Below are 13,235 nucleotides of genomic sequence, written 5' to 3'. Positions count from 1 at the left end.
TCAGGGTGCTTTCTTCTTTACTTCTCTAGTTGTAGAACTTTCATTCCGCCAGCTTTCAGGCGGTTCTGGATGATGATTGTTCTGTATTTTAGGTGTAATTTTCATGTGGGTGTGGGAAGCAGTGGGTACAGGCACTTACATATGTAAGTGCTGCCATCTTGGTCCCATGAACCAGGATGTCACAGTTCGATTCCCTGTCAGGGCACATGTTCCGGTTGAGGGCTCGATCCCCAGTAAGGGACATGCATGAAGTAGCCGATGGATGAGTCTCTCTCATCATTGATGTCTCTCCCTCTCACTTCCTCTTTCTGAAATCAATAAAAAAAACATTTTTTAAGTTTTTTTTCTAAGTCTAATGTTAAGGTGAATTATAAATAAATAAATAAATAAATAAATAAATAAATAAATAAATTGAGGCTTAGAATGGAAACTTGAATCAGTGCACTCAATCTTGGGCCCAGGACAGAACATTGGTTCAGGTAGTGGGGCCTTATGGAGACTACTTGACTCCTGGGAAGGACCTTGGAATTAGGGGCGGAGCCTGGGTAGAAACCCTCGGTCTGTTGGTGGGGCCTAGGAGAGAAATTTTGGTCTGGAAGCAGAGACCAGGTTAGAACCTTGACTCTGTCAGTGGAACCAAAGTGTTTCTTCGGCCCTGTTAGTCGGACCTGGGCACAGATGGGCAGTTTCACTCAGGCTGGAAGTGGGAATCAGGCCAGGGGCAGAGTCTGGGGACATGACATTGTTCTGCCCCCAGGTCGAGCACCCTTACAAGTCCAAGAAGGCTGTGTGGCACAAGCTCTTGTCCAAGCAGCGCCGGAGGGCGGTCGTTGCCTGTTTCCGCATGACCCCCCTGTACAACCTGCCCACGTAAGACACCTAGGGTGGAGGGGAGCTAAAGGGACCTCGAAGAAAGGGTGGCTGAGAGGGCAGGAGGATGGAGGGCCAATATGATGGGCTCTTTAGGAATGGTTGGTGAGGCAGCTTTGTGGGAGGTCAGAGGAAGCAGAGGAGAGAAGGTCCCACTGTCACTCCACACATTTCCCTTGCAGGCACCGGGCAAGTAATATGTTCCTGGAGAGGTACAAGGCCACATGGATCCTGACTGAAGACCACAGTTTTGAGGACCGCATGATAGATGACCTTTCAGTGAGCTGGGGCCTGCCTGGGAGTGTGGGGGCAGAGCTGGATAGGGCTGGGGCTGAGCCTGCCTCTTGCACATCTCCAGGGGTCACCCTTCACACTGAGAAGTATGAGAAAGGTGCCTCTGGCTTGCGCAGAACCAGGGAAGGGTGCAGGATGTGGGGCATGTGAGAAAAAAATCCAGCCAGTCAGGGCTATGGAGGAGACAGGAGGGGACTCTGGAAGCCCCTTCCCCAACCCCACTCCTTCCCCCAGAAAGCTGGGGAGCAGGAGGAGGAAGAGGAAGAAGTGGAGGAGAAGAAGCCAGACCCCCTGCACCAACTGGTCCTGCACTTTAGCCGCACTGCCTTGACTGAAAAGAGGTGAGGACCCTTCATAGGTCTTGGGAAAAGAACCCACTACCTCCCTGCCCCCAGCAACCTCCCTGTTTCTCAAGAGAGACCTTCTGTGTCCTAGGGGAGCTGATCTCTCAATGTCACTTTACCAGGATAGGCAGGGCCACCGTGTACCACTGTGCAGGCAGAGCACTCACAAGGGCATCTTTGAAGGTTTCACATCTCAGGCAATATTGATTTTGACATTTTTAGAAGAAAGCATCTTGCTCAAACAAAATCAGTATACTGTAGGAACAAATCAGTAAATTATGACAAATTTCCAACAGAGGGAAGTGTGGAACGGGGTTCTTTTTCTAATTAACACAAAGGCTGCATATGGGCTAATGACAGTCTTGGGAATAAATGACCGAAGTAATGGTGCTGCTGCTAACAGGTGACATTTATCAAGTGCTTATGTGTAGGCACCATGCTAAGCACTTGACATCTATATCCTCTCATTTATCTTGACACTGTAAAATAGACACTATTATCAACTCCTTTTTGTGGACAAGGAAATGGCAGCACAGAGATTTATTTTTCTCACATAACATGAAGTCAGGAGGTAGAAAGTCCAGGGCTAGGCAGTGACACAATGACAGTCACAGTCATTCAAGCTGACAGGCTTGCTCAGGCTTTCTGTACTGCCATTCTGAGCTTTTGTCTTGTGGTCCCAAAATGGATGCTAAACTTCCAGACATGACCACATGCCAGGCAGAGAGAAGGAAAGAGAATTTTTTTCCTCTATGGAAGGCCAAGATCTTTTTATCCAAGGAGAGAAGCCCTCCTTGGTGGGCTTCTGCACAGATCTCATTGGCCAGAATTCTGGCATCAGGCTACCAAAGCAGCAAGGAAGGCTGGGAAGTTTAGTGTCCTGGGAAAGCGATGACTCTGGAGTTAGACTATCCAGGTTTGAACCCTAGTAGAAGCTGTGTGATCTTGGCCAGGAAGGATCTTTGAGCCCCAGTTTCCTCACTGGTAAAATGTGGCTAGTAATGCACCTACCTAATAAGATTATTGTGAGAATTTATATATATATATATATATATATCACTTAGAACAGGGATTAACATAGGGTAAAAAATAGGTCTTGGCCATTGCTAGTAGTAGTGGTAGTAGTAGTAGTAGTAGTAGTAGTAGTAGTATTGAGATGACCCAAGGATATAGTGGCTGGTCATAGTTGTTCAGGGTGGTAAGATGGACCCAGAAACTCCAGGCTTCCATCACACCATTTTAGCAACCCCAGTGGAAAGGGAACAACTCTACCAATAGCTTCAGCAAAATTCCCCAAATGAGTTCCACTGGACCATCTCTAGCCTCTTACTGTGGCCAAGCAGAAAAAAAGTACTGATTGGCTCAGTCTTCATCACAGACCCACTCTGACAATGGCCAATTTACCCTGAGTGAACCACACAGGCTGAGCATGGGGAGGGCTGGCTTTCCAAAGGAAATCTGGAAGCTGCTATAAGATGGGGGTCCTCTCCATTGGGGCCTGACTATCTCCCCAATTACTTCCTCAGCAAACTGGATGAGGATTACCTGTACATGGCGTATGCTGATATCATGGCAAAGGTGAGGCCCTGCCCCTATCCAGGGCAGGTCCCCTTCTCCTCAGCTGCAATGCCTGTCCACTGAAAGGGCTGGGGGTGGACTGAGGATCTCCTCTGTTCCCCATCATCCCTAACTTATGCCCCATCCTCAGAGCTGTCACCTGGAGGAGGGAGGGGAGAACGGCGAAGCTGAAGAAGAGGTTGAGGTTTCATTTGAGGTAGGTGGGATCAGGAGGAGCTGGAGGACGGGATGGGGGACCCTGACTTCAGTCATCCTCATTCATTCAGCATACACTCACAGAGCAGTGCTATGAGCCAGGCCCTGGCTGGGTGATGTTGGGGACACAGGAGTGACCAAGTCAGTCCATTGGGGAGACAGGTGCATCACAGACAGTAACAGCACAGAGTATTCATGGTGGTGAAGAGGGAAGCTCAGGCAGGGGGGTCAGGGCTGGGAAAGCAGAGCACCCAGGGGTGAGTTCAGGGGCTGTGGTAGCCCACCCACGGTGCTCCCCCCGCCAGCGGAAGGGATGTCTGAGTAGGGGTGTGCCAGTTGAAGAAAGGAGAAAGGTGTTTCAGGTAAGGAAACAGCATTTGCAAAGGCCACACGGTGAGAAAGAGCTAGTAAACTTGCGATTAACCCACCTATTCATCACTAAGGCAGAATTCCTTTTGGTATCTAGTGAAGCCTTTCTCACAATTAGGTTTTTAAATGCAGAAAATGAATTCATAAGAGAGGAAATAAGCATATGGAAGTAGTTATCAAAATATTATGTTAAAAATTTGTGACATACTAATATCTGCCCTTCTTTATTAATCTATCAAATAAGATCTAACAGTGGGTCCAAAAGCTACTGTAAATGATAAGTAGTGATGAATAAAACAATATTTTGAGATGTCTACAAAAATGTGATATGGAAACATCTGTGATTCTTTTTGTTGTTGTTATAATCCTCACCTGAGGATATTTTCCATTGATTTTTTAGAGAGAGTGAAAGGGAGGGGGAGACACAGAGAGAAATATCAATGTGAGAGAGACACATTGATTGGTTGCCGCCTGTACTCGCCCTGACAGGAGCGCCAGGGATCAAACCTGCAACTGAGGTACATGCCCTTGACCAGAGTTGAACCCGTGACTGCAGACTGATGCTCTACCCACTGTGCCAAACTGGCTAGGGCTCATCTGTGATTCTTATGCTATGTTTTATGGCCTCATCCATAATGGGAAGAAGTGCTACATTTCAGTTAGAGGGTAGTAAACATATAGCTTTTTTCCTCATTCGAGTTCACAGACTTCCCAGATTTTATCCATTGACCCCTTGAAGGTCTGTGGGCCCAGGTTAAGATTGCACCATGCCCAGGCCTGCACTAAGATTTCATTCCCAAGAGATAGAGGAGGTTTATGAGTTGAAGGAATGAGCCAGTGACTGGAGCAGGGAGCACAGGGGTGAGGGACAGGGCTGTGGGGGTGGGGGGAGGAGGGAAAGGCTAGGCTGGTGAGCCTGGACTCACTTGGCACCATGGGCCTGGCTCTGCCCCAGGAGAAAGAGATGGAGAAGCAGAGGCTCCTGTACCAGCAGGCACGGCTGCACAACCGAGGGGCGGCGGAGATGGTGCTGCAGATGATCAGTGCCTGCAAAGGTGCCCTCCACAAGCATCCGGCTCCTCCTGAGCACACTCATCCTGTTTTCACTCTCCCCAGCCCACATTTCCTGTGGACCCGGCGGCACACTCTCCCACCCCTGCATGCCTGTGGTTTGCACACACACACCAGCCCTTGCATGTTTCACTTGCCTTGTGATTTCTTGCTCATCTTCCGTCACTATCACACTTCCACCCTCCTCCAACCCTTTCTCTCACATCCCCTGCATTGGCTGTTTTCTGGTGGATGGAGAACCCCGCTCCCAAACTAAGTGGACCATCTTTTGTCCCCTGCTCCCCCCCTCACCCCCCAGGAGAGACGGGAGCCATGGTGTCCTCCACCCTGAAGCTGGGCATCTCCATCCTAAATGGGGGCAATGCTGATGTGCAGCAGGTAGCAGGAGAAGGGACTTGGGAGGAGGGCTAAGAAGGGTAGTAGGTTCCTGTGTGACTACCAGTTCGCCCTGTCCTGCCGCCCCCTCTGCAGAAAATGCTGGATTATCTGAAGGACAAGAAGGAAGTTGGCTTCTTCCAGAGTATCCAGGCGCTGATGCAGACATGCAGGTAGGCTCTAGTGCAGGGGTGGGCAAACTTTTTGACTCGAGGGCCACAATGGGTTCTTAAACTGGACCGGAGGGCCGGAACAAAAGCATGGATGGAGTGTTTGTGTGAACTAATATAAATTCAAAGTAAACATCATTACATAAAAGGGTACGGTCTTTTTTTTTTTTTAGTTTTACTCATTTCAAACGGGCCGAATCCTGCCCGCGGGCCGTAGTTTGCCCATGGCTGCTCTAGTGTCTATCTTTAGTGAAACTGTTTGGTGCCACTGTGCCCCTACTCCTGCTACCACTTCTAGTTCTAGTTCCACTCTCTTGGTTCCAGGAACAGAGACCCATTCAGACTAGCTCAAACGTTAGGGAGTTTATTATAAGAATTCATGTGCAACAATAAGGAAGGCAAAATGCCACCCACGGATGCAGGCAGGTGGAACTGGAAGGCTGTTGAGAATTCAAGGGGTGCCCCGCAGCAGGGAATCTGGGCTCTCTCTAATGACCCCTATTAATGTGACTCTGACTGTCTGCCTTTGTTCTCCTCTTGATGTTGACCCTCTGAAGCTTTTGCTGATTGATGGTTTCTGTACCCTCCTGATTTCAACTGGGACACATTTCGTCCTTACCCCATATTACTTCACAGCTTCTGCCAAATCTCAGTTTCTACTTCCTCTTGATCTCTGCTCATTTCTGGTTTCCCATGGCTCTTCACCCACCACTGTGTGTGTGTGGGGGGGGGGGGGGGGGCGCTGCGGGGCTCTGGAAGAGGACCGAACCACCTCTTCCCATTTTTCCTTTCTTCCCCTCAGCGTCCTGGACCTCAATGCGTTCGAGAGACAGAACAAGGCAGAAGGGCTGGGCATGGTGAACGAGGACGGAACTGGTGAGGCCCTCTCTTGGGCTCCCTCTCCATGGAATTTCCTTTTCCTTCAGGATCTGCCCCCTCACCCAACACTGCCCAGGGCTCCCTTCCTCCAAGACACTCCCTCTCCAAGAGCACCCCCAGGTCTCCCCTCCCCTGCCCATGCAGTGGTGCCCAGTCCTGGCCCCGATTCCCCCCAGGGTCTCCCTCCCTATGATCTCCACCCCTGGGTGCCCTTGTGTCCTGTGTTCTCTCACCCATCACCACGTGGACCTGCCTTCCACAAGCCCCAAGTCTCCCACCCTGGTTGCTGTTCTCTCATTAATGTCCCTAATCCGGGTTAATCAAGTCTCCTCTTTGCCGTGTTGTGACGTGTTTAACCTTTCTGCCCTGATCCTTGCCTCCTGCCTCTCCACCTCTACCTGTCCATCTCTCTTTCTCTTCCCTCTCCTTTCTGTCCCAATGCCTTTACTATCATTCCTACTCTCTTCCTGGCTTCCTTCTGTATCCGTATCGCTCTTTCTGTGTGGGTTGTTTCTTTTTCCATGTCTGTGTCTTCGTCCCTGACCTTGTGTCACTGTGTGTTTTTCTGTCTCTATCTCCTTCTGTCTCTTTTTTTCCTCTTTTTTCCTGCTTCCTCCTCCCATCCTGTTGGCTGCCCCAGTCATCAACCGCCAGAACGGTAATTTCCCCAGCCCATTCCCCTTGCTGTGCTACTCTGCCAACCCTCCCTTCTTACCCCCATCACCCCCTTCACCTGGGGGCTGAGGATCTGGGACTTCCAGGGAGGGAGAATTCTTTCTTGGGTCACTGTACCTGGGGAAAGTATTGAGAACAGGGTCAGAGACCAAGATTCAAGTCCCACATTAGCCACTCACCTACTTTCCATTGGCCTCAGTTTCCCCATCTGTAAAGTAGCTAGAGAAGATGGCAAATGTCCCTTTCCAGATGGATGTTCTCAGACTTCTGGACCCAGATTCACAGCCCCAGGGTGGGGTGATCCCCATTCCCACCCACCCTGCTCTCTGCACCATGACCCCACCCCACATTGGTGGGGCCTGCAGTTCCCATCCGCCAACCAGATTGGTTGCTGCTAGCTTCCATTCTGATTGGTGTGTGTGCAACCTCTGTGCCTGCTCTGATTGGCCCTGGCCTCCCCTCTTTTTCCTCCCCTACAGCCCTTCTTGATGGGCTTATTTCAGATGCCTGATCTGATTGGCCCATGTACATACACACACACACACACACACACACACACACACACACACACACCCTGCTTCTCCTGGATTGGCTGCTTTCAAGGCATCTGAGCCTGTTTCAGTCCTATCCCTTTCTGCTCCGAGCCTTTGTGTGAAAATGATCCCAACCCTCATAATCCATTAACCCTTTGGCCCTGGAGGAGTGCTGAGGGAGGTGCCAGTTGCTTGAACCTTTACTGGATCAAGCAGACACCCCCGGATGTCACATAGTGATGACATCAGAGAGACACTGATGTTGTAGAAAGACACTCAAGGCCCCAGCTTCATGACTCAGGGCCCATCAGGTCTACATCAGCTGTCAGATTCTGAAATCAGGACTCCTGGTGTCATGGGTATCCATGGCCCTCACAGTGTGTTTGAAGTGATGGCTGCTCCTCCCCACCCCACCCCCTATGCTTTGCGCATGTGTGTGCAGCGTGCATGGGCCGTGTGCAGGCGTACCATGTTCTGGCACACCTCACCCCTTCTGGGCCCTGCCCCTTTCTCCACCCAGGAGAGAAGGTCATGGCAGATGATGAATTCACCCAAGACCTATTTCGATTCCTGCAATTGCTCTGTGAGGGGCATAATAATGGTGAGAAGGAGGGGTGGGTGGAGTGGAGAGGAAGTGAGGTTTGGGGACAGTCTGGAAGAGTTGCCCGAGTTAATCTTCAGTTCCCTCCTCCCTTATCAGTGATGGTCTCACTACCTATCCTTGATCCCATTGTCCATCATTTATTTTCAGCCAGGGTCAAACTCAATCCACCCACCTACCTAAATCTCTCTTGAATTTCTGGAATCTAGGCAGAAATTCACTTCCTGGCCAGTCCAAGTCCTCAAAAGCAATCTACCAGAAACCAATTTGGCCAAAAATCAATTTGCCCAAATGAGCAATTAGCTGCTTGCCATTTTTCCACAGTCATTTCAAAGTTGAGTAAATGTTATGGATTTCCATACTTGGGTTCTGTAAAAGGGGAAGAATCACATGGCATTTTTCAATGAATCTATTACAATTGCTTATTAATTTTTCTTATAAAATGCTTTGCCAGAAGGAATAACTACAGATTCTTTCCTAACTTAAGCGAGAGATTTCACATTTGTCCTGGTTCAAGGGTGACCAGCAAGTTAAACACATAGTCAGGGAGAAGATAAAACCCCTTGTGGCACCCATAGCTTATAACATCAAAGGGACAGCCCAAACTCTGTTCAACAAACATTCCACCCAAAGTCATTTTAGTCTCAAGGTTGTGGTTGTAATGCTTAGCAGGTGATTATGAAGCCACAGACTGCCCAGAAATTAGCCTTCATGACAGGAATGGGAGTAATTATAAGTCTAACTTCCATAGAACCTGCACCCTACTTGGCTAGTGCTCTCTAAGGTAACTAATTTGAAAATATCTCTAATCTTCACTCTTTTCAACAAAGGATAAAGCATGATCTATTGCTTTACATTCTCTAAAGCTCTTAGGGCTACAACTATTCTTCAACGTTTATTAAATACTCTTCTGCCACACAACTAGGATTTCCTTTCTTTAAATTCAACTAAAGTGGAATCAGTCTTTGGTGTTAAAAATGAATTTTATTCCCTGGGTCTATCACTTTTTGGAAGTGAAAACATTCTTACGGGTGGGATTTCTCTCTCCCAGTAAATTTGTGATCCAGTCCTCTGCCTAAATTCTTGGATTCATAAACCAGCCCATTCAAATAAGTATTTGAAATCTCAGATGCGTTGCATGTCTTGAGTATTCAGTACAATTCAAAGAAGATAAAAGGTTTGTCTCTTATTTGCTCATGTCTATGACAGCATTCTCAGAGTTCTTTATGAGTGTGGAGTGCTGTATATCTAACCATTTATGCATATGGTCCGATGTAAATGAACACAAAGGAGTTAGCAAACAGGGTTGATGAGAAACCTGCTTATAAAATCTTGAATATTTCAGTATACTTTATAATGTGAAACAGGCAGAATGGACATTTCACCTGATACAGTGATTGTGAAATGATTATAGGAAAGTCAGGGGGAAGAAAGACTTTGGGGGGAAAAATACCTTTCAAGGGCTGTTAAAGCCATCCTGTGCAACATGACATTGCTATTAACATTGAAAGGACTTCACTGAACCCCATGTTTGGTCATTTGGCAAATAGGTGGTTCTCAAACTTAAGCGCGCCTGAGAATCAGCTGGAGGCCTTGTTAAATACAGGTTTCTGGGCCTCACCCAGGATTTCTGATTTAGTAGTTCTGGGGTGGAGCCCAGGAATGTGAATATCTAACTGGGTCCCAGGAGGTGCTGATGCTACTGGCCCAGGGACACACTTTGAGAATCACCACTCCCAAGGGCAGCTCTTAGCCTCAGCACTTTCTTTAAGGCCTTTTAAGAACAGCTTAACACTCATCGAGCACTTATGTACCAGTGCTATCCAACTCCTTTATGTATGCTCAAGTATTAAAACTATTCAATAGCTCAGGTAGACTAATAAATGTGACCACCGTGTTACCGATGGGAAACGGGCAAGTCTGTACCACACAGAGAGGCTCAGTAACTTGTCTGAGGTCACACAGCTGGGAATTCGTACAACCAACTCCTACTTATCTTCAGGTCTCAGCTCAGAGGTCCCCTCCTCCAGCCTTCTTTGATTACCCAGGCTGGGCCAGGCATCTCCTCTGGGCTCCTATTGTCCCTCTGGGTTTCCCCATCACAACCCTGATCATTCTGCCCAGTATTCCCCACCACCACTCCTGCCACCAATGAACAGTGTATTATTATTAATAATATTATTATTATTACCACACACTGAAGTAGAGAATGGTCTAGTAAACCCCCAAGTACCCATCACTCAGCTTTAATAGTTACTATCAACATAGTTTCTGCCCTAGAACAAGGTTTTTAAATAGTGGGAACCAACTCACCAGAGGTTGTGAATCAGTTTATCATAGAGGTTCTCATCCTAATTGCACATTGGTATGCCTGGGGAGCCTTAAAAAATACTAGAGCCCAGGTTTCACCCCCCACCCCCCCATTCTCAGTTAATTGGTCTAGGGTGGGGCCTGAGCATTTGGATTTTTAAAAATGCATTTGGATGACTCTAATGTGCAGCCAAGGTTGAGAGGTTGAAAACGACAGATTTAGTGGGTTGAGATCAGAATTCCTTATAGTTATCAAGACAAAGTATCAGAATGCACAGCACATAGTAAGAGTATGTGAAACTTCTGTTTCAGGTATATGTGACTATAATTTCAGATTAAACACATGTTCTGAGTCTCAATGGAAAATGTATTTCCTACCATAGATTGCAGTTAGAAAATACTGAAAATTACTACATGAGAATCTAAACTTCACAAGGGCAGGGCCTTTGTTTTCTTTTACTGCTATATCCCTAGGGCCTAGAACAGTGCCTGGCACATAATAAAGGCCTGTAAATTTGTAGTGTCAAAGAATAAGTGGTCAATCTTCATCTCCCACTAGCAGATAGTATACTAGTGGCCCGGTGCACAGATTTGTGCACATTAAAAGGAAATTAATTAGAAGAAATATTTTAATATCGTTATTCGCCCTTTCTCTATAATAGAAGTATCAACCAAATTCACCATCGACAATGACAGATCAAAACACACTTGTGTGACTGGCACCAGTGAGAGTTTTTTTTTTTTTTAAATATATTTTATTGATTTTTTACAGAGAGGAAGGGAGAGGGATGGAGAGCCAGAAACATCAATGAGAGAGAAACATTGATCAGCTGCCTCCTGCACGCCCCCCACTGGGGATGTGCCCACAACCAAGGTACATGCCCTTGACCGGAATCGAACCCGGGACCCTTGAGTCCGCAGGCCGACGCTCTATCCACTGAGCCAAACCGGCTCTGGCCAGTGAGAGCTTTATATGTATCGCACATGCACAAGACAATGTTTATTTTTAAATTACCAGTGCGCATCATATGTACTGGCCGGCCGGCTGGTCAGTCGGACGTATGTACGGTTGATCACTTAGCCTTTTATATATATAGATGCTCAATAAGTATACATTGAGTTAATGAACAAAGAAATTACAGATGCTTATTTCCTCTGGCTTTTGTAGGTGCTCAATAAATATTTGTTGCATAAATAAATACATAATAACCAATGTTCCATCTCTCCCAGCACATTGTAGACATTTAAAAACCATTTTGGAAACAAATGGAGGACTAAATCTCCACTTACCCTACTACACTGTAGATGCTCCAGAACCGTATTTTGGAAAGTAATCAATGAATAAATGACCCTCTACCACATCTTGCATGTTGTAGGCCTTCAACAAGTATTTGTTACATAAATGAATAGGTTATCCTCCATCTTCCTCTGCCACACAGTAGGTACTTGATAAATTTATTAGTGGTTATATGCCTCAACATACAATAGGCACTCTATTTAAACACTTATGCATTAATTAATTAATGACTCACTGTCCACTTCCCTGAGCACATGGTAGATTCTCAATGAATGAATGACTTTTAATTTTCTTAGATTTCCAAAACTACCTACGGACGCAGACAGGGAACACGACCACTATTAACATCATCATCTGCACGGTGGACTACCTCCTGCGGCTGCAGGTGAGGATGGGAGGGTATCCAGGCGTGACCTGGGTCGGGGACTGGGGGGGCCATCGTCGGCCCAGCATCCGCTCACCCTCTGTCGGCCCCCCCAGGAGTCCATCAGCGATTTCTACTGGTACTACTCTGGCAAGGATGTCATTGAGGAGCAGGGCAAGAGGAACTTTTCCAAGGCCATGTCGGTGGCTAAACAGGTGTTCAACAGCCTCACTGAGTACATCCAGGTAGGGCCGCCGGTTGGGACAGGGCGGGGAAGTCGGCACCCGCGCCGCGCCGGGCCTCACGCAGCCCTCTGCCTGCAGGGCCCCTGCACCGGGAACCAGCAGAGCCTGGCGCACAGCCGCCTCTGGGACGCCGTGGTGGGATTCCTGCACGTGTTTGCCCACATGATGATGAAGCTAGCTCAGGTTCGCCCCTCAGTTTTTCCTCAACTGCTTCAGGGCGCCCCAACTGGCCCGTTTCCAAGTCCGCCCCCCCCCGCCCCGCCCCCCCTTCCTCACCCCAGTGCTCCCGGCATGTTCCAGGCTGGTTCCCTCCCAGAGGCTAAATCCATCTTCCTCCTGGATTAGCTCTCTGCCTGACCCCGCCTCTGCCTTGCCACCACCAATCGGTTGGTTTCCTATCCATACTTCCATTGGCCTGACGTTTGGTCCCGCCCCCTCCTGGCCGGAGCTCCTCTTTGATTGGTTGGTGTTCTTTTCTCTCTGATGAGGTCATTTCAAACAGCCCCAGGAATAGGGTACCCGCAGGCTTCTAGATGAGGGCCTGGGGCTGGAGGAGTGTTTTGCTTCTTTAGTCGGCCTGCGGCGTATGACGCCCATCGTGGGCGTCCTGGATGTAATGTCCATCTCCCATCTCCAGAATCTTCGTGCTCCCCTTTTCCCACCTCTCCCTCCACTTTGCGGCCTTGTCAGTGTCTCCTGAACACCATATGCATTTGCTCTGCTTCTGTCTGGTAAACAGATTCATAGCAGCCATAAGTAAACACTACACCTGGGCTCACCTTCTGAAGGGGCACCACCCACATCCTAGACATGACCTACATCAGTGTGTGTTACAATAGTTTTCCAGCAGGTGGCAGTAAAGTATTCTGTATATTATAATTTCCCAACAGGAAGAGTCTTGAGGAAGGGAAGCCTTTTTCTAATTTACTCAAAGGTGCCACAGGTGCTGGCATAAACCCTGTCTGGTGTCATTCGACTTTTTGAAAGGAGTTAAATTTTGAAATGCAATTGCTCAGTGCCGGTGCAGTTGAAGTCGAATGTTGGTGTAATCTTAAAATTGTAGAG

The 13,235-nt window shown here is 47.9% G+C and overlaps 1 protein-coding gene across 1 annotated transcript in view; it reads left to right on the top strand.

Annotated features, from left to right (window-relative positions):
* Nucleotides 1-13,235, top strand: part of RYR1 (ryanodine receptor 1) — a 129,832-nt gene that overhangs the window by 76,003 nt on the left and 40,594 nt on the right. The window contains exons 73-86 of the mRNA XM_070398122.1: nucleotides 758-870; nucleotides 1,053-1,149; nucleotides 1,399-1,505; nucleotides 3,035-3,086; nucleotides 3,217-3,282; nucleotides 4,606-4,705; nucleotides 5,020-5,099; nucleotides 5,193-5,269; nucleotides 6,069-6,142; nucleotides 6,786-6,803; nucleotides 7,874-7,954; nucleotides 11,858-11,946; nucleotides 12,042-12,170; nucleotides 12,249-12,353. Of these exons, the coding sequence (XP_070254223.1) occupies nucleotides 758-870; nucleotides 1,053-1,149; nucleotides 1,399-1,505; nucleotides 3,035-3,086; nucleotides 3,217-3,282; nucleotides 4,606-4,705; nucleotides 5,020-5,099; nucleotides 5,193-5,269; nucleotides 6,069-6,142; nucleotides 6,786-6,803; nucleotides 7,874-7,954; nucleotides 11,858-11,946; nucleotides 12,042-12,170; nucleotides 12,249-12,353 (1,188 nt within the window). The remainder of the gene's footprint in view (nucleotides 1-757; nucleotides 871-1,052; nucleotides 1,150-1,398; nucleotides 1,506-3,034; nucleotides 3,087-3,216; nucleotides 3,283-4,605; nucleotides 4,706-5,019; nucleotides 5,100-5,192; nucleotides 5,270-6,068; nucleotides 6,143-6,785; nucleotides 6,804-7,873; nucleotides 7,955-11,857; nucleotides 11,947-12,041; nucleotides 12,171-12,248; nucleotides 12,354-13,235) is intronic.

The sequence above is a fragment of the Myotis yumanensis genome, unplaced genomic scaffold (genome assembly GCF_028538775.1).
Source record: "Myotis yumanensis isolate MYYU_CA2020_CCGP unplaced genomic scaffold, mMyoYum1.0.hap1 SCAF_18, whole genome shotgun sequence".
Lineage (NCBI taxonomy): Eukaryota > Metazoa > Chordata > Mammalia > Chiroptera > Vespertilionidae > Myotis > Myotis yumanensis.
This window is presented reverse-complemented; position numbering and strand designations above follow the sequence as displayed.